This window comes from Caloenas nicobarica, chromosome 5 (assembly GCF_036013445.1).
Source record: "Caloenas nicobarica isolate bCalNic1 chromosome 5, bCalNic1.hap1, whole genome shotgun sequence".
NCBI classification, from domain to species: Eukaryota; Metazoa; Chordata; class Aves; order Columbiformes; family Columbidae; genus Caloenas; species Caloenas nicobarica.
Window position 1 is genome coordinate 36,848,655 of NC_088249.1, and position 21,162 is coordinate 36,869,816.

General features: G+C 41.9%; 1 protein-coding gene across 2 annotated transcripts in view; it reads left to right on the top strand.

Annotated features, from left to right (window-relative positions):
* Positions 1-21,162, top strand: part of SMOC1 (SPARC related modular calcium binding 1) — a 129,411-nt gene that overhangs the window by 26,327 nt on the left and 81,922 nt on the right. For both annotated transcript variants that reach the window (XM_065636006.1, XM_065636007.1), the window contains exons 2-3: positions 13,217-13,388; positions 20,899-21,011. In XM_065636006.1, the coding sequence (XP_065492078.1) occupies positions 13,217-13,388; positions 20,899-21,011 (285 nt within the window). The remainder of the gene's footprint in view (positions 1-13,216; positions 13,389-20,898; positions 21,012-21,162) is intronic.

Consider the following 21,162-nt stretch of genomic DNA (forward strand, 5'->3'; position numbering starts at 1 on the left):
AATGTGATGGGGTGGGGGGAAGCACTTTAGGAAAGAAATTTTATCTTGCTGGGTAAACTCATACCAACAACCTACAACAGCATCAAGATACCTGTAAATGTTTCTTCTTTTGAAGATACCCCTGTTCTTGCTTCTCTTCTACATGTAGAATAGACTACTTCAGTTGGAAGGCACAAGGAGCAGCTGAGGGAACTGGGGCTGTTTAGCCTGAAGAAAAGGGGGCTGAGGGGAGACCTTATCGCTGTCTACAACTACCTGAAGGGAGGTTGTAGCATGGAAGGGGTTGGTCTCTTCTCCTAAGTAATCCAAGTAACAAGTGATAGGACGAGAGGAAATGGCTTCAAGTTGTGCCAGGGGAGGTTTAGATTGGATATTAGGAAAAAATTCTTCACTGAAAGTGTTGTCAAGCATTGGAACAGGCTGCCCAGGGAAGTGGTTGAGTCACCATCCCCGGAGGTGTTTAAGGGGTGGTAGACGTGGTGCTTAGGGATATGGTTTAGTGGTAGGTGTGGTAGTCTTATTTTAATGGTTCTATGATTCCTTGTAGATCTTGACAGGAGGGATTCTTCTGGGAACATCATACAAACCACATCTATCACTTCATTATGGAAAATGCTCCTGACTTGTGTAAACAGGTTTGCATGGTAAAACAAATTTTTGTGCTACTGTAATAGTAATATGGCTGAGTAGTTCAGCAGCAGTGATAAAATGCATCATCTTATTCCCAAGCTATTGGAAGGCATGTGAACTCTATTTGAATAGGCTCAAAAACCTTGCACAGGAGCAACTTGCTAGTTTGAAATGGTGTTGCCTAGTTTGACTCTGCAACAAGTAGCAGTGCTCTAGTGATGCTTGGCCTGTTTTTTTTCTGCTTTGTTTTTCCCCTTTCAAGTTCAGCAATCAGCAGTTAAGTTACTACTGCAACCTTGACACAAGTAACTACTGTAGAGGAATCCTGTCTGCAGAAATCAGAAAATGTCTTTACTCTTCAGTGTATACAGTAATACTTTTCTGAATACTGTCTGTCAGTGACAGCAGAGGATGCCATTAAAGCTAACCATGGTGCAGTTAACAAGGATCCTTCATTCTTGTCTCTCATGACCATTTTATCTTAGAACTGTCTCTCTGTAGCTTTTCCAACTCATGAAGCAAGCACTACATGCATCTTGTCTGTTATGGAAAGGTTTTTATTGTATTATTTAAACAGTCACATTAAGTGACTTTTTTGAGGTGGGAGCAAATAATTGGTTTCATACCAGCAGAACTGAAGTTGATATCCTGAGCCTTCTGTACACAGCAGCTTCTTCCATTTGTGATCCGGAAAGACTTTTAATACCAGGGAAAGCTTCACTGCCTGTGCTGTCCCAGGAGGCTTTGACTGCCTGACAGTCTGAGGAAGTATTGTCCAGCACTTAATTCATACAGAGGGCTAAACTCTGTGGGTGGTTACTCTGACAAATCTGAGGGAAGCATTTGGTTTAAATGTAAGTAGAAAGATGAGAATTATTGTAAACACTGCAAAATACAATGCAAACAGAACTGCAGAACAAAATAATGAAACAGTGACTCTTTCCCTTAGGGAGTTAGGGGTAAAAGTTTATTTTTTCTGACTTTTGACAGGAGTTCCAGTGCTGTTTCGTACATCCTTTCCTGATTCTTCCCCTCTTGCTTCAAATTCCTGGCTGGCATATTTCTTTTCTTGGTTAGCAGGACTATTTTTGTTGTTGTTGTTCTGAATTTAAACCTTGCCTTAGATTTAGTGTCTGTTTTGGTCACTGTAGAATCCACGAAGGTGGGTTTGGCACTTGGAAGCAGTGAGTGTTAAGAAGCTGAGCCTGGGATCCTTATGACCCCTATTGGAGGGCTGTTCTGAAGAGTCACTGGCCTGCTAAGCAAGAGTTAAGATTTCTAAATGGTGTCTTCAAATGTTATAATTTGACTTGTGTAGAAATTGAATCTCTGAAACTACCTGTCTGCAGGTCAGATGTATGCAATCTTAATGTCAAATACCTGCATGTATTGGTAGGTGGACATTGCTACTGCAGGGTTTTCTTGAAAGAGCAAAGAGTACCTCATAGATATTAACTGAACAGTTAATACTTCTGCTAATGAGAATGTTTGTTTGTTGTTGCCTCTTTATCCATAGGCTAAAAGTCCAGGGATAACACAACCTCTATAATATTAGGGAAAAACCTGGTTCTTTTAAAGAATGCTGGAATGATGTTAGCTGTAAATGTGAGAAAGCTGCTGCTTTCAGAATATTTGCGACGTGAGCTACTCTGTATTTAATATGGGAACACATTATGTATGAACAAGGTGAAATTCCTGTCCTTTTTTTTTCTTCAGTTTCACTGTATTTGACACTTTAGAGGAGTAATAGAGTACATAAGGGCAACCACCTTTATTCTGTAGAGCTGATGGAGCCAGAACCCAACTCTGAATATCTGTCTGGAGGTGGCAAGGTAAGCCTATAGGAGACATGTCAAGATAGTTATGTCCCCAAACAGAAGTAGTAGTAGCAGTGCTTCAGAAGCTTTGACACTGAAGTGCTGATGATAGTATATGTAAAGTTAAGTGAAATAGGGAGAAGCCACTGATGCAGCCATCTTCCCCTGAGTTATCTTTGGTTAATCATAGTATTTGGATCATGTAGGGGTAAGAATATAGTTAAAAGTGAACCCTTTAATGTTCACAGTACCTCCTTTTTTAATATCCCTCCTGTGCAATGGAATTTCAGTCTTGGCATTCAGTTAGTATACCTCTACTGATGGGCAGCCAGCCCTTGCTGGGTTTCGAACTAATGAGCTCAGCTATTCCTAATATCTACTACTTGGTTCTGCTGTTCGCAGCAGTAACAACCACCATAATGAAGGCTGGATGCCAGCTTCACTTTGAATGCTTCCTTCAGCATTTTAGAAGAATTGATTTAAGAAGGACTGAAACTTGTAGAGCTATGCAGTTTTAATGGGTTGCATTTTCCATCTTGGAGAACTATAAGAACAAAACACAACTGTCCAAAGGCACTCCTTATACCCCAAGTATTTCCATTGGAGCTCAGCTCTGAAGATGTCTGACAAAGTGTTTGTAAACTATATTTAATCATAATGTCTCCTCGTGTGATGATCTAGCAGAGTAGAGTGGTTCCAGAGATGGTAGTCCTCTTCATACATCTGCCTTGGTTACAATGATAGTGTCTGATACATATGGCGGTGACTGAAGTGAGACATTGTAAACTAGACAATGGGGAAGGAGTATCTGGCTTGATGTAAGCTCAGTTGCATCTGTTTTGCTGTGTGTGCCTAAGTAATGTGCCTTGTGTGCACGCTAAAGGGAATTGATGGCTCTCACCTAGGAGGCAGTGTTCAAGGGGTTTCAAAGCTCTCTTTGGTAAGACTTGATACTGAGTTTTTGCAGTGGGTGGTCTCTGGCATATATAGAGGGTTTTGTCTTATTGGAGAGAATGTGATGAGATGAGAAAATGTGATTTTTTTTTTTTTTTCTTGCCAGTTTGGGATGTTTAGAAAGCTTATCAACTGACTTGGAGATTCACAGCTTGCCCATTCTGTCTACAGTACTCCAAACTCTTGTAAATGGGGAAGAAGCTTTCCTAGGCTGGCTGCATAGCCAGCTCTACTGCAGGTAGTATGAGGGGGAAATAGGCTCAACAACATACGGTTTTGTAGCTACTTTCTGTATGTGGCTAACTTCCTATGTGAGTGTACAGAACCCTTAAAATCCTGGGATTGACTCTTAGTGGTTTATACAGTGGAAGGTAAGAAAGCAGGTACTTCAATCTCCTCCATTACTGAAGAGAATCAGTGCCAAGAGGGTTTGCTCCAGATCATGAAGAATGCATGCGACGGTTTAAAGTATTCAATGTGACAGCATTTGTGTAAGGATAGGGATCATTCTACCTGGAAGTCTTGCTTGAGTTACTGTCCTTTATTGAAGTATACACCTGACATTACTTCAACCCTTCTGCTTTCCTGAGAGCTGCTTTTGAGGAAAACATATTCCATTCCAGTGGAACAGCTGACTTCTCACTGAGTGACAGCACAAAGCTGTAATCCCGCTACATTTGCCAGGGGAGAACAACAGCCTCACCTATCATTATGAGAAACTAAAGTAGGGGATATGGTTACTCAAAGGAGACTAACTTGGCATATGTTATACAGAAGGATGTTTTGAGTTTGTTCTTGAGTTATGCTGAATAAGCAGAGGACTCACTAAACCAGAAAGAGTGGTTATTAAACAATACAATGTAATAAAGACAAGATTCCACGTTTTATGTTAATGGAAGTTTTGCTGTTGTTTTCTTTGGGACAAGAAGTTAATTGCCTGACTATGCAAACATCTGGATTTTCTGTCTGGTTCAACATGTATAGTAGCAAAGCTAAAGAGAAGAAATAGTCCAAGTTAAACATGCCTTCTCTAGTCAATGTGTTTGACGAATTAAATTTAATCTCAAGTTTGTTCTAGCCTTGCATGTCATATTGGCTGGAAGAATAATCTGAGTAGGAGAGTGAGCTTTGACAGAAGCTGAAGTAATGTTATTTCAAAGGAGTTAAATCAGTCTCTGCCTTAATGTTGCCAAACTTACTAGAAAGGTTTAGAAGTCATGTGTTAGAAATGTGAGACTTGAGCTGAAATTTCTATTTCGTTTTAGAGTTTTGGCTTCCTCCTCTGTTCAGTTGGTAGGTATACTGATCTGTGGTACAACTTATGAGATGCTTAAACTTGGTGTTCATAAAATTCAAGTCAGTTTTTATAAAGGTGATACAGGCATGTGGATGAAAATTCTGTGGGAGAAGGGATTATTTTAAAATCTGGTGAACTCCTTGTCCTTAATGTCTCTGGCATTTTCCTTCCCAGAAGTCAACTGTAGCTAAGCACTTGCACAAGCTTGCACCTCACAAGAAAAAGAAGATGTATAGCTTTAAGTTCACTCCCTGATTGCAGTGGCTTTTTCTTTTTCTGTTAAAAACAAAGCCACAAGAACAAAAAACCCCAGTAGAGCTTTTCTGGGATGAGGTCAGAATCTGAGGGTTTCCTCCTGAACAATTTGGTGTAAGTAGGCTCTTCAAATACGCTGTTGGGCAACCTCTTTGGACTTAGTACCTCATATTCTAAAAGCGGAGCACAGCTGCTGCATCGTGTTTGGGTATCAGTTTGTGAAGAAAACCAGGGTATTATTTCCTAGCTAGAATTAATCTAGCAGATGAAGCACAGTACTTAAGTGCTCTCCTTTATTGTAGTGGCTTACACAACGCAAAGATTGAGGGAGGATGGTGGGGGAAGGGAGAATCACTGTAGAAAAATGAGATTTCTAGCCTGTAAGGGCAGAAAACTGTCTTGAATTCAACTCGTACAAATACAGCTAGAGTTTGCCTGCTTTGTGGTGTGATCCCATGTGTTTGCCCAGCCTTCACCATCCTCAAGCACAGGCTGTATGCTTTGAACCTGTTCTTGTTTGCACAACTGAGGGACCTGAGCTTGAAACATAAGTGGTGCTTTAACTTAGGCTAGACTCTTCACTTTGCAGGTGGGATGACTCAAGGAATAAAAGTATTCCAGTATCCTTGTAAGTCCCTCCTGTCTGAGGAAAGTGCTGTGCCCTTCTAAAATTTGTTGGGAAAGCTTTAAGTTTGGGGATAAAAATCTAAGATGCTAGAAAACAACACACACAAGGACTGGGACTTGTTTAAGATGTGGGACTTTGAGAAACTTCAGTTTAAAAACATTATTAAACTGAAATTGTCCAGATGCAAGTGAAATACAAACTTCTGAGCGTATCCAAAAAGGAAATATTAAAATAAATTAATTTCTTCCTTCCCCCCATCTCAAAACACAGACTTTCCAGTAAGCTCACTTCAAAAGCCCTTTTTCACTAAATAGGTTCTGAGAGTGGATGGACCAAGGCTGAACACCTAGGTCAGCTCTTGGGAGCTGTGATGGTTGATATGTTTCTGCACATGGAAGACTGCAATCCTTGACAGTCCCATCTCTGCCAGAGTTTCTAAGGTTTTCAAATTTTCTTTGTATTTTTCAAAGCCAAGCATTTTGGGTCTCCCACTAAGAACCTGCTAGGCTTCTGGTTCCATGGCAGGAAACTTGGCTGAAATATCAAACCCGTGGTTGATGTTGAAGTTCTTGTGGCCCTATAGGCAACCTGCCATGGGGCTTAGAATCTAGCCATGACTAAAACTGGGACTTGGCTCCAGCTCTGCCTCTACTATGGCTGGTTGCACCAGGTTAGAGCCTGAAACCAAGGAATACATCAGTGTGGTTAAAACTAAGAAATGTGAAATGATGCTTTCCAACAGCAACAAAAATGTCCAGAAGTTTATAGTCTCCTCTAATGTATAAAATAGTATGGTTCTCAGGTGGAATTCTCCCTAGGAACAAGTTGATCATCTTAAAGACAGGCCTTCTCCATGGGCCACAATGCCCTCAGAGATATACCTGCTCCACTGTGGCCTTACCCATAGCCACAGTCCCTTCAGAAGCGTACTTGCTCCAACATGACCTTATCCATGGTTGCAGTTCCTTCAGGGGTGTACCTGCTCTCTTGTGGGCTTATCTGTGGCCACACACTCTGAGGTGCTCCAGCATGACCTTATACACAGCCACAGATGCTTCAAGGGGTACCTTCTCCAGTGTAGACTTACCCTTGGGCCACAATCCTTTCAGAGGTATACCTGCTGCAGCACAGATATAACCACAGCCACAGATGCTTTGAGGTGTACCTGATTGGTGGGGCCACAGATACTATGCTGTGTCCTGCTCCTGTATGGACTCATCCACAGGTCATTGTCCCTTTGATTCAAGTTCATGCTAGAATTGCAGCCTGTCCAGTAAAGCAGCACAAAACCAGCAGTGATGCCCTGGCCATCTGCCAGCCCAGGCCCATCACCACTGCTGTTATCAAAATGTTCCCAGGCACAGCAGTGCAAAATAAGCCATACAGCAAGCAGTGAAAGCAAGAAGTGGCCACTAACAAGGATTAGACTCTAATGTATAGTAAGGCAAGCCCTAGGGTGAACACAGAAGCCTGCTGATTAATAGCTAAACAGCGATAACACCTATACACTTGATCTAGCACGTTCCAATTGAACCCGCCATTATCTTGAACCCTTTCAGCTCCACGTTGGGTGCCAAAAAGGACTATCATGGTTTAACCCCAGCTGGTAACTAAGCATCTCACAGCTGCTCACTCACTCTTCCCTGGTGGGAGTGGGGAGAGAATTGGAAGGGTAAAAGTGAGAATTTTAGGTTGAAATAAAGAGTTTAATAGGTAAAGCAAAAGCTGTGCACACAAGCAAAGCAAAACAAGGGATTCATTCACTGCTTCCCATCAGCAGGCAAGTGTTCAGCCATCTCCAGGAAAGCTGAGCTTCATCACACCTAATGGTTGGGAAGACAAATGCCATCACTCCAAATGTTCCCCCCTTCTTTCTTCTTCTCCCAACTTCATGTACTGAGCATGATGTCATATGGTGTGGGGTATCCCTTTGGTCGCATGGGGTCAGTTGTCCCATCTCTGTCCCTTCCCAACTTCTTGTACATCCCCAGCCTACTTGCTGGTGGGTGGTGTGAGCAGCAGAAAAGGCCTTGATTCTGTGTAAGCTCTGCTCAGCAGTGAATGAAACATCCCTGTCTTATCAACACTGTTTCCAGCACAAATCCAAAACGTAGCCCTATACTAGCTGCTATGAAGAAAATGAACTATTCCAGTTGAAACCCAGACATTGCTTAAACAAATTGGTGGGTGATCTGTACTGTATGAACAAACCTAGATAGATTTTTTTTTTTTTTTTTTTTTTTTCCCCCAACAGTGTATTCAAAGGGTCTTCAAACTCGAAGTCTGCCAAAACAGGAGTAAGACATTGCATGTACTGTTTTCTCCATCTCTCTACTCCAGGGGTGTCAAACTCATTTTCCCTGGGGGCCACATCAGCCTCGCAGTTGCCTTCAAAGGGCCGAATGTAATTTTAAGACTGTATAAATGTAACTACTCCTACATTTATACAGTCTTAAAATTACATTTGGCCCTTTGAAGGCAGCCACGAGGCTGATGTGGCTGCTGGTGAAAATGAGTTTGACACCCCTACTCAGTTTTTTGGGGCAGCTGCCTGCAGTTCTAATCAGCAGCAAAGCTGCTAAACAGCAGAGGCACCTCTGTTTTGATCTGTAGTGGACTCTTGTAGATTTGTTTCTTAATAGACTTCCACTTTCTCACATTTATGCCACTTGTGTCCCTTGCTATCTCTTTCCCCTGAAAACTTACTAAAACACATTACTCTGGTACTGCAGTGCCTTGGTCATTTCTCGTTACCCCCATCACAAAGGGCTGTGCTGTTCTGTTTGTGCTTATAATGTACCCAGATGGTGAATAGAATGAGTGACCACCAAGCTCATTTTCACTTGTGGGGTCAGACCTTTCTCTGCTAAATAACACAAGTGTTCCCAGCTGCTGTGCAGCTGCAGGGAGTCTGCTTTCCTTCACAGGCATTAAAAAGCCTTTAATCAGTGTTTGTTGTTTGTCAGCAGTGGTGTTGAGGTGTGGAGAAAAAGAACAGATATGCTTTGTTGGCAAAGTTAACTTCATTCTGACCTCTTATCTTGCCTTTTTCTTTTCAAGTCTGAAGAAGCAGAAAGTAGTTTGGGAAGTGGTTTCTGCAAGCACCTGTGTAAATGTATTTGCTCAAGGAGGAGGTTTATGTCTTTATGCAGATATAGCATTGGACATAAAAAGATGCTCTGAGAGCTGCATTGAACTGGAAGCTCTTTAAGGCAGGGACTCAGGCTGGTGCAGAGCTGTTGCAGACTCCCTTAATGTAAGGAAATGCAGTGAAAATGCAAATATTGTTTTCTACTACTATCATTACTTACGCTTATTTTGATATTGAGCCTACATTTGAGGGATACCATTTGCGATCCTGATCAATTTTAACATTTCCCTGGGAAATAGATGATTTCAGCTAGTTTGTGTGTAATTTTTTGTGGGATTTTGTAGTGGGGTGGGGTTTTTTGTTTTGTGTTTTTCTTTTCTTCTCTTCTTTCTTTCTGCTTTTAATAGTTCTCTCATGGAGGAAAAGGGAGGAGAGAAAAGGACTGATAACCCAGTCCTGTTTCTTTTGGGTGCTGAAGTAAATGGGAACACAGGTATCAAAAAGAAGCTTTGAGAAATCTCAGAGCTAAGATTGTTATTTCCCTCTTCTTTCTAGATGATGCTGGGAAACCTAATGGTTCTGCACATGTTTTTGCAGGGCTACTTTTTCCCTGATCAATTCACACTGTGTGTATACGCACCAAGCGTAGCTCTGTGAGCGTTGATTCTGTTGTTTGCAAAGCCTGTTTGTGCAGCTGTCCTGAGGCTGGTAGGATCCACAAGCTTCGATTTGAGCACCAAGGATCATGATAGGACATTTGGTGTTCAAGGCAGAATACTTTATCTTGTTGTGCTTCCCTTGGTTTGAAGGGACCAGAGAATCATGTTACTGCCTTGGCTGTGTCTGGGGAGGTTTGGTGGCACCCTGTGTACATTCTCCAGCGCTCTGCCTGGCTCAGCAGTATCTCCTGCAGCAACCAAGATGCTCTGTTGGAGCAGGGCTGTGCTGCTTATACAAGCAGTGCCTGCTTGGTCGACAGGGTAATAAAGAAAACAGAACAAGTAACATATGAATGGTAGTCCCAGCTCTTAAAATGGTAGATTCAAGTACTTTCTCCATGGGCATATTTTGGTGTTCATCCAGTGTTTTTCTTCTTTAGGTGGCTGAGGCTTCTTACAAAGGAAGGTAGTTCTGCTCTTGCACAGAGAAAATGCTAGAAAGAAAACTTTGTGCTGGGCAGGAACGGATGGGCAGTCAAAACAGCTAGTATGTTAAATGTCTCTGGATGGTCTGTGGTGATCACCGCTTCTGTAGCATGAACGCTTGCTGTCTAGAAATGAGTAAAAGAACCACCATTTTACTGTCTGAAAGCTGGCAGGGCTGCTGAGCAAAGACAAGGGCTCTGAGTTACAGGGGAGCAGGTGTCCTGCTGTAAGGGGGAGTTTTTGAAGCCCATCAGTAATATCTCCAAGAGAACCAGCCTTTCTGGCAGTGCTGCCTGATCACATGAGAAGAACCCTGATCAGACAGGCATGATCCTTCTGGAAATTAATGCAGACTTTTACAATTATAATTTAGCTGAACAAAACAAGCACCATCTTGTGCAACTACGTAAACCAGAAACTTTTTTGGCAAGGCAGGTGCGGCATCTTCACTGTCTGGAAAGCACCTAACATGCTGTGTGGGCTCCCTACTGTAATCCAAATTACAAATGCTAAAAAGACTTTGATTTTCTTCTTTTTTTTTTTTTTTTTTAATAATGTGGTTCTTGGCTTAATTTGGGTAGGCAAGAACTTCACAGACTGCATTAGAGCACTCTGCGTGTTTCCTCAGGCCCTCATAATTAATCAATGCTGAGTTCTCCCTCCTCATCCCTCTGCGAGGAGGCACCGAAGGGAAGCTGTTCCATAGCCTTAGGTTTAGCTCAGGAAAGACTTTCTATTCTTTAGAGATGCCCTTTCTGGAAGGAGAGGTATTCCTGGCCTGCAAGGCCCCTCTATACTTGGTACTTCGATACAGGCTGCAGAAGGCTTAGGTGCGTTTTCATGATACAAGCCGAGTTTTCATTAGGTTCATAATATGGTTTGATACTGGGAGCCAGTATTCTAGCTTTTTTGGTGTACCTCTGGATAACTCTGATCTGTAGAATTTGGCTTCTGACAGAAGGAATTTGCAAAAAGTTTCATGCCAGTAGCTCAATTCCTCAAAGCTGTGATAAATGGCAGATGCATGCGTTCCTTCTAAACCAGAATGGCTGCTGTGTTTAACTGAATATTTAATCATTCTGTGTGCACCATACTGTGCTATCAGACAGCTCTGCTTTTAAAGGCTGTTTATACAGACAGCTGAAAAGCCTGGCAAGTCTTTCAGGGTCTCTGACATCACACGCTGGGAGGAAACGTCAGCATCTTCAGTCTGCTGCTTTTTGCTCTGTTTATAGTCATTGGTGATCTTTGTACCTCAGGGGCTTCAGAAAGACATTACTGTAGCCAGAGTAATTCCAAGCTAACTTGCGATAGTCCAGCCCATGACAAGAACTGGGCAAAAATCTGGTCCAGCTTTACAGTGTTTTTATAGTCTAGTCCAGGTCTATATAAACCATTTAAAATTGCCTTCAGGTTTAGATTTTCCAATTTCCCATTTGGAACAGGTGTTGCCAGGTTATAGAAAGTGTTGCAGAAAAGGAACAAAAAACATTTTAAAAACTCTGTGCTGTTACAAATGTTGGCAAGTCTCTGCCAGGAGAGATTTTTTTTAAAAACTTTGCCCCACCCAAATTAAAACAAGTGCAGACCTTGCTTACTTTTCCCAGCTGTCATGTTTAAATAGGGTTTTTAGTAATGCATGAGTCTTCAAAAGATCCAGCAGTACAGAGCTAATATGTTCTTATATGAAAATATGCAACTTCTCAATTGTTTTTCATCTCATTTAATTGGGGAGAGAAAGGGGGTGAAGAGTTGGGTTTTGCTTAATGTCAAAAAAGCAAATTTCAGAGGTGCATGTTCTTGGAGTGGTTAAAAACCAACCTGAGCTAGGCTTCGGGCGATGTTTTTTCAACAGCCTTAATCTCAAAGTGTAGAGCAGACAGCTTTGTAGGCAACTGTAACACCAAGGTGATTATGACGATGACTCAGACTTCCCTGTAAGGCATCCAGCTATCAACACATGTGGAGGGCATGGCGCTGTGCATGCAGGCTGGCTGTCAGTCCATGCCCACTCGCCAGCCAGCTCCCAGCTGCTGCGCCAGGTGAGATGTTGGTGTGTCAGAGACAAACTCTGCTCCCCCCGGGCTTGTGAGAGGCTTAAGAGATGGGAGCTTGGGAAGGGGGAAGCGCAAGGCAGGTTTATCTTCCCTTTTCTTTGCTTTACGCTCATGGGACTTGTTTCAAGAGTCCCCTGAATTCTTCCTGTGAGCAGGTGATTGGGTTTGGGTAATAGTTAAGGGTCAGACTGGTTAACCACTAAGTGGGGTAGCACGAGAAGTGAAAAGAGCTGCTACTATTGCGTCCTGGTGAAACTCTTCTGATGGTAACGAAAAGAGAACTGACAGTCAGGGTCCTCAGGAAGACAGTATGATCTTGGGAAAGAGACCTGGGTACCCCTATAGGCAGCTCAGAGTACGGCTGAAGGTACAGCAGTAAACTACTGCCAGATGTTGGGATTTGCAGGGAACAGGTGCACAGAAAATGGGGACTCACTCGTTCATGTGCATTGGGGGTTTCCCCATCACCAAAAGATAAGGCAGAAGCCAAGCTGTCTTCAGAGAAGGCAAACAACAGTGATCGTGATATGGAGGAGAGCTTCTGGGAGAGGAATTGGGAGACCAGGGTTATTGTCATTGAGAGACTGTCGAGAAAGTGGTGCCGTGTTCATACAGAACAGGCTGCATCTGAACTGAGTGCTTGGGAAGAAGAGGTATTCAGAAACATGACAAATTCAGACTTCTGAAAGGAAATAGCGTTTTATGTAGTGTACAATTAGATTGTGGGATGCATGGAATGCAACTGCCAGCTGGGCAGAACATCATCAGGAAGGAACAAAACATGCGTTTGGGAGTGGGCAGGTACACTGCTGCAGGTGGTATCCACAGGTGACATAAGTAATGCTTTAAAAAACAAATAACTGGTGATACAAAGCTGGCCACATCTGTGGTTCAACTACCAAGGCCAATCTCGATAGATTATTTAGGTTCCTCCAGCCTCAGTGATACATTTCTTGCACCTCTGACTAAAATTGTCCAGTACTGGATACTGTTTGCGGCAGGGCGCTGGGCAAGCTGGGCTGTTGTGACTCAGTGTTGCCCTTCCCGTGTGGGTTGTGTTTGGCTTTGCGCATCTTCTGTTTTCAGAGGTGAGGCAGGGTGAGTAATGTTTCCATTCCATTAAAGAAAAAGGAATGGCAAAGACCCCTTTTTTTAAATTTTTTTTTTTAAAGATGTATGTGTTTCATTTTAAGTTTCCTTCAGGCAAAGTCAGCTTTGGTAGGCGGCTTAAACTGCATTATAGACCATATTGCTATTGTAATAAAAACAAAATACTCCGTGTTCTGTTTTGGGAAACCAAACAAATCCACATTTTTTTTCTTCTTTTTTTCACTTCCTTCAGTTTTTAATAAGTGACCGTGACAGAGACCCTCAGTGTAACCTGCATTGCTCCAGGTCCCAGTCCAAACCTCTCTGTGCTTCTGACGGCAGAACATACGAGTCAATGTGCGACTACCAGAGAGCCAAATGCCGGGATTCAAGTCTGAGCGTGACACACCGCGGCCGGTGCAAAGGTAGGTGGATTTCAAGTACCTTTGAGGGGAGGAATGCGAGTCCTACCTCATAAGAAACTGGACTGTTACACCCTTGAGTTTAGTACCATGCTCTGTGAGTAATCCGATTAAAATTGTGCATTTGTGTTAGCATGGGTATCTGAGTCTGGGTTTAGATGTTACTGAGTTATCAATGAAAGAAGGCAAATGAGCCAAAGACATCACTGAAAAAGGGCCAAAATATGTCCGCTGAGCAGAAGGAGCTGGCCCCATGGAAATGCAAAATCAAATCCTGAAAGAAGAGTTCTTCCTTGCTGCCTGTGCCAGTGAGGAAGTGAAATACCTTTGAGTGATAGCAATATGGAGTGGGGAAGAATGTGTGGAGCACATTAGATGTCTGTTCCCCTTTTCAGACAAGCACAGCCTTTCTGTGCTGAGCTAATTAAGAAGACAGAATGTATGTAAGGCTTTACATGGGCTCTTTTTTGCCTGTTTGCTGTTACACATCTACTTTAAAGTGAGAATATTGTTTCTCTCTTGGTTGAGCTCTTCTTCAGCACAGTCTAAAGATGAAGTTGCAACTTTAAGGAATATTAGTGTCATGCCACACAAATGGTTTGCTTCTGCAGTGAAGTGAAAAATCAAGTTGAGTACATTTTTTTGAGAGCACAATTGACTCAGAGGGCAGATGGCACAGATGTTTCTAGCAATTGGTTAAAGTGACAGGAGAAACTCATTAAAATCCCCATGGAAGGATAAATAGGCATATGTTTAAGCCGGACTTTTGTTTATGAAGGCTTTTTTACTATTATAAAAATGTATCTTTGTCAGAATTACTTGTTCTAAAATGGAGACCCCTTTTCAATGTATTGACAAGCTTTATAGTTCAGGTGAATTATGAGCATGACCTCAAGTACTGCTCTCATTTAAGCTATTTCTCATTGGAAAAAAGCTTACTTGTATGATTTTTTTTTTTTTTTTTTTCAATGCTGCTGAATTGCTTTATCGCAGCTTCTCTCCCATTGCATAGAAGAAAGCTTTTGAATCATGCTGCTTTCTCAGTACTGGAAACCCAGAAGCCCAAGAAGTGGTTGGACTGTTCTTGCAAGTGATGTATTTTAGAGTATCACAATAAGAAGTGGTAGGGTGGGAGTCCTGCTTTTGCTTTCATCACTTGAGCAAAGTGGCTTAAATAAGCAACTCCACGGCTGATATTGGCATATAAACTGGCACTGTTCATGTGATCTGGAATGTGGTACATCCATATGTAAAAGTGTCTGTTTCTGGAAGCGAAGAAAATGCTGATTGCCAAACTATACAGCCTACTGTATATTGTGATTGCAAAGAGTCTCCAAGAAGTAGCTAAGGACTTTTATGTCCTAAGCACAGTTACTTTCTGCTCTCTCAGACACAACTGAAATGTTTAGCTGATACTACTAGTGTTCTTCTTTCCTTTTCCTCTTACCCTGTGGTACTATACACTACCTAAAAACCTGAGAGTGTTTGACAACTGTAAGTCTTGCTTTTAACCCACTAACACTCCCGTGAATCCCTGGGAAGTAGGAATATTCTTTTAACTATCACATTCAAATTTAACCTTACTGGTAATTTCCATTAAAGTTACTTTGTTTCTCTAGCTGCGTTAGGAATATGACATCTAGTTGTGCATAGAGATCACTGTTCTTGGCAAATACAGACAGTTGCCTGCCAAGTGTGCCTAAGTACAGGTGGCTGGCGAGGTCTGTACCTTGTACTCCCACAAGGGAAGGTATCACCAGCAGTGTTCAAGCACCTTCTACTGCTGCAGTAGGGCACCAGGTTTTCCCTGAACAGCCTTTGCTGCTTCTGCATGACAGAGGTACTTTACAGGGGAACTCTCATAGAACTGGAAGGGAACCCATGGGCCATCAAGCCCAGTCACATGCGGTTGTGATAGGTACCGCATCCAAGAAATTATCCTCGTGAAATGAGCAATTTTAGCTTGTGCTTCCTCCTCTGAGGCAGGGAAAAAAAACAGGTAACTAAAATAAGGAAAAGAGAAAGTATATTGTGGGCAGCGAGGCATAGTTCTGCACCCCAGATTACCATAGGTTTGCAGTTTCATATGTCGATAAGTTGAATTGTGCTTGTTCCAAGCCAAGCAGAGCGGTTTTCCATAGTGAGAACAGAACCTTTTTGATTTGTCTTATCTCTCTGCCCTCTCTCAAGAAGCAAAGGACCTTTAAAGATGAAATCTTACCAGCCCTTTGGGTACTGTAACTCTTATTAACTTCTCGCTCCTTGCTAGCTTCCTTACGTGCTTTTCAATGAAATTCCTTTGGCACTAAATTATCTGAACTCCCTCCAAACCCTCACTTGCACATCAGAAAGGGTTAAAAGTCAGGAGTAGCTTAAAATGGTCAAACTATGGCATCCATGACAAATGGAGCCTCATTGAAATTCCAGAGAATAGTTCCAGATGGCGTAGCTGTGAGTAAAATACACAGCCAAGCACTCCTACCTGGATCTTTTGTTAGCAGGCATCTTAAGATCTGATGTCAAATAAGAATTTTGCCTCAAAATTTTGCAGACATGAAGGACAAATACTTGTTAAATGAGTCTTGGTGAGCTGTCAAGATTATGCAGTGATTCTTAGGGTATATTAGATATCTGTGGCCTAAACCATATTTAAGTTCTATGTTAACTGGCTGGTTTCTAGGAACTTGTTTGTTCTATTTAATTACAAAGAAAAGAGGAGGTGTGTTCTAAAAACTTCCGTTGAGATTTATAATGGTTAGTTTTGAAAGTCTACTGGTATAGGCTCTATTCTTAGATCACAAGTCACTATGTAGAATGAACCTATCTCTAAGTTACTAGTGGGAACTGTAACAGTCTCCAGCTCATGTCCTTGCACACCTGGATGAACAAGGTTTTGGCTAAAGTGCTGGAAGGGAACGTCTCCTTCTGGTTAGGGATGGATTGTTTGAAGGTAATCTTTCTTTTCTACCTACTGTTGTCATTGGGCAGGAGATGATATTTTCAAATTACTTTTTTTTTTAAATCTACTTGCTAGATCCATGTTTTGTCTTTGCACTTTCTTATTCCTAGTCAGGTGAGAATAAAGTGGGTACCTCTTTGGCAGTGGTTAGTCAATAAAATCTTTCAGTCACTTTCCAAATTTAATCATGTTTTTAGGTATGCTCCAAATAAGTTAGGGAACTCTGCAGTAGAAATGGTATGTGAGTATCGAAGGTGCAAATCACATCAGCATGAAAGAAGTTGGAGATTCCAGGTGCAGGACTTGTCAGAATTGAAGTGGAAAACAATGGGGAGAGTGAAGAATGATTGACACCCTGTAAGATAGATGGGCATGTTTTTGTAATTTGCTCAGGTTCCATTTTTGCCTGTCTTATGCAAAGACACAGATCATTTGCTGGAGTAAATGTGTCTGAATCTGCTGACTTGGTGTAGCTGGACTGCTTCATGTCTGGTGGGGACCTGGCTGGTATGTGAGACAGTTACCTAATGCAATTTGAAATAGTTCAAAAGCTGCTTGAATCAGTTTTTGCACTTTGAGCTTTTGAGAAAAACAAAGTAGAATTAAAATTAAATAGCTAGATTTTTGTGGTTGCATTGTATAGATTTGCTGCTAGTGTTACGTGGATGCCTGGAGATGTTTTACTTTGTATTATTAGGATAGCTTAGGTCTTTATACCATGATATTGAGCAGTGTCAAGACTGTCTCTGCCTGTTGAAGAAGAGAGTGCTGGAATTCTTGGGGCCTGTTCAGAAGTGCACTGTGTATATTATTAGGGACACGGTGGTCTCATTTGAATAAACTGTTCATGGATAAGATCAGCCATGGGAACTAGCCAACTTCATTGCAAAATCCAAAATTAAGTGCACCTGCATTCTGCAGATTAGGCCACAGATGTCAAAAACATCACTTGTAGCTCACAATCTCCTAGTTGCCAGCTACCAACTTGAGAATGAATTTTCTTTAAAGTGCAGCTTTCTGAGCTGCAGTAAATCTGTCCTAAGTCTGAAGAGATTTAAAGTCAAATTATTAACCAGGTCAGCTTTAAAAAAGGTCATCCTGTTTTGGTTTTTCACCTTATGTAAGTGGGTGGGAAAGAGTCCTATTTAGTTTGTCTGGACTGTGAAACTGGAATGCATTAATGGCATTTTGTTTTATAAGCTTCGTGTTTGATACTCTAGGGAGCATTTTTAAGAAGAGGGAAGAAAAAGTGCTGAAACACTCAGGTAAACAATCATCAAAATGCAGAATAGGGTATATGAATCTACATCATAACATCAGACTTTAGTAAAATTTGTAATGCATCTTATTTGGGGTGATCTATTTGGCAGCTACTTTTTAACATTTGGCACTTATATAATATTTTACATTTTCTAATTAACAAAGCAAAAATAGCAAGGTGAAGTCATCCCACTGAAATCACATGTTGATGCAAACAGTATAAAAATACCAGCCTGTGGAGTGAGGAAGAGAAGGATTGACAGTCCTTTTAAAAACAAACTGGTAAATGTTGATATTAAAGGCACTGTTTTTACTGGAACTGAACTGTGAAACAACAGACAAAGATAGCGGTATGCACACACCTCTCCAGCCAGCGTGGTACATAGGTGCTTGTTCCAAGTCAAGGCTGTAAAAGGACTGGTGTGACCTTTGGAAATCAATGAGGGAGGATGGGAAAAGTAATCAGGGCTGAGTGTTCATGAACAAGAGAAAAAAAAATTGTCTTTGAACTTCAGCAGCAATTGATGAAGAGACATCACTTGGGCCAAGGGTTGAATTGCAGAAGAGTGTGCTGTGGCAACGACGAGCTCTTAAACACTTTGGTGTAGTGCTGGTGTGCAACACAGTGGGGTCTACTTGGTGGGAGTAGAGAGTTCAATCTATAAAGACCAGTGAAAATTTCCAGGAGGGACATAGTCACCTTTAGCAGTAACATGTTTATATTATCTTCATAGTAAGGGCTTGATTTGGCTGCTCATTAGACAAATTGGACAGAGATCTGAGTTTGTCTTCCTTCTGCCTGGGCTCCTAATGTATTTGTACTACACGGGATACCACAAAATGTTTGTTCCTACCAGCTATGTGGTGAAGCATCCAGATTCAGTCATGTAGTTGTGAGTGTGCCAGCACTGAAGTAGATGCTATGTGGAAATGCTTTATGCTTCTGTTTTATGTTCAGGAGAGGAACCAGATATTCCTGTCTGCAGTCCTCAGATGGAGAGACTAGAACACACACTTTCATTTGTGAATCTGTGCTTTGATTCTCACGTGAGAAATTCGCAACTCTTTTTTTTAATTTTCTTTCCTTATACATGTGGATCTGCATAATCTATGCTGATTTTTTTTTTTTTTTTGCTACTTAAGTTGTCTCCTGTGAAGCAGAACTTGAAGGTGTTTTTAATCAGACAGCTAGCTATAAAACAGAAGGTGCAGCCACACCATCTGGTTTTGTAATAATGTTCTATGTCATGCCAAGCGGGATTAGACTCTTAAGCTTGAACAAGAGATCTGCAGGTGATAGGTGTTCCAGTTAACAGCATGGCCAGTGCTTCCTTTTCAGCTGAAAGAAGGAGCATGTGTTGGAAGGATCAGTACTGCTGGCAGGACCACCCTCCAGTGGAGATGTGCAAATAAGGTGTGATCATCTGGTCAATTTGGCAAGGAAGGGGAAAAAAGGAAATTTTACCTTAGACATTATATCATTGCTAATTAGAAAAAAAACCTACTGCTTCTCTAAATTCAGTGTAAATTTTATTCTAGAAAGTCTTTTCATTCTGTGAGTAACAATCTTGCTCTTTATACAAGCTTATAATAGGTCCACCTGAGATGGAAGCTCCATATGCTAAGCGTATTGTGCAAACACCACTCAAATTATAATCTAAAGATGAGAGTGATACAGGATCAGAAGGGACACAAGGTCATAGGGAGGTGAGGTGACCGATTTGTTGTCACTCAGTGGGTCAGTGGCAGAGCTGATATAGGCACTCTTGCTTTGTAACCAGTGTCTGAGCTACAGGTATCTGTGCTGAATACTACTGCTATGAGTAATGACTTTTTCCAAAGAGAAAGGTTTGATTTCCATAATTTCAGAAGACTTGTGAAATCCTCCTTGGGGAGTAATGTGATATGTTTAAAATTAAACTGTGTTGTCAAACCAGAAACTTAGTCTCTTGAGTCATCAGTTGTGTAAATAACATACTCAGCTTGAAAGCTTTGGTCTTTGTCTTTATCAAAACTATTTACAGCATTGTCATTGGGTTCTGCATTGAGATATCGCTTCTACTGCCATGCAATGTGAATTCAGTTGAACTGAGAACCTTGACTGGCTTTCTAATTCAGTGCTGGTAGTAGTGATCCTGTTGTTGAAGTTCATGTGACCTGTGAAGCAAAATATGGGATCTTCAGGGATCCAATGGTATTTTTTTGTTAACCAATGTGATTTCTGTGCCTGGTAGAATGGGGATTCAACCTCGATCACTATAGTGCTGCTGAAAGATTCCGATGATCAGATTTTGCAGTTTCTGCACTGAAAGTCTTTCAGTCAGTGGATTAATGGGAAAAGGAAGAAGGTGCTAGTCCCTGTGTCAGAGCCCCATGGAAACAGATGTTTACTGTTTTTCTTCTCTTTCTAGACTGACCAGCAGTACTGTTAGACATCGTGTTTTTAAATGTAAACACTGAATCAATCTGTATCTCTGCAGGGCAGAACTCTCCTCTTTGACCCATCAGTCATCAGTGTTAGGCTTAACTGGGTCTACTCTCTGTAACAGTGAGCTGGACCTGGAAGGGGTTAAGGTCATGCTACATGCTGCCATCATCTGAAATAAATGCAGAGCTGAGATCTTAACCCCTTCAAGCTGTGCTTGCAGAGCAATGTTTTCTCTTGGCAGCAAAGTGAGTAACTGATATGAGAAAGTATAACGCGCACTTGGCTGTAAGCACTGGGACTGGAGGTGGAAGCTGGGTTTCAGGAAAGCACAGGCCGTGGCATATCTGCCTTATCTGAACCACACAAAGGTGGAAGTTCAGATGGGACGCTTGTTATTTTAGCATCTCACTGGGAGAGCTGCTCAGAGAAGTTTTGCTGGGGCCATCCCTCCTTCTACATTGCCGTGGGCCTGAATTGCTTGGCTTATGCTCAGCCATCCAGTTTCAGGCTGTTAATATTAACATAAACACAACTCCCTCCAGGAAGCACTTTCACCGTGTGGACATTGTGCTCCAGCACTTGTTGGAAGCTTCTTCCAACCTCTTAGATGACCATAAAAACTCCTGCGTAGGAAATTTGGCAGCTCTTCATTAACTGGCTCGTAGTTTGATTGTCTAGGTTCATATTTGTCTTTGAGATCCTGAGTGCTAACTCCATAGCTGCCTCGTTAATGTGCAGGTAATGGTCCTTGGTGCCTTGTATTTGTTTGAGATTTTCCTCCCTGTAGCTGTGTGGTGCACCTGGTAGCTTTTGAAGAGGCCAAATGGTGTTTGCAATCTAAGTGGGTTTTGCTTTTCTCTTTGTAGATGCTGGCCAAAGCAAGTGTCGATTAGAGAGAGCTCAAGCACTGGAACAGGCAAAGAAGCCCCAGGAAGCAGTCTTCATCCCAGAATGCAATGAGGATGGATCATTCACGCAGGTAAAATTGCTGTTGGCTTCCTTCAGCCAGGCTCCCAGTGGCTGCAGGAGATTCACTGTTGAGGCATGAGCCAAGTGACGATAGCAGCATGGGTGCACACTCCGACTCCGTTACTCAGGTGAAAGTGCTGAAGGCTGGGGACTTGTTTAAC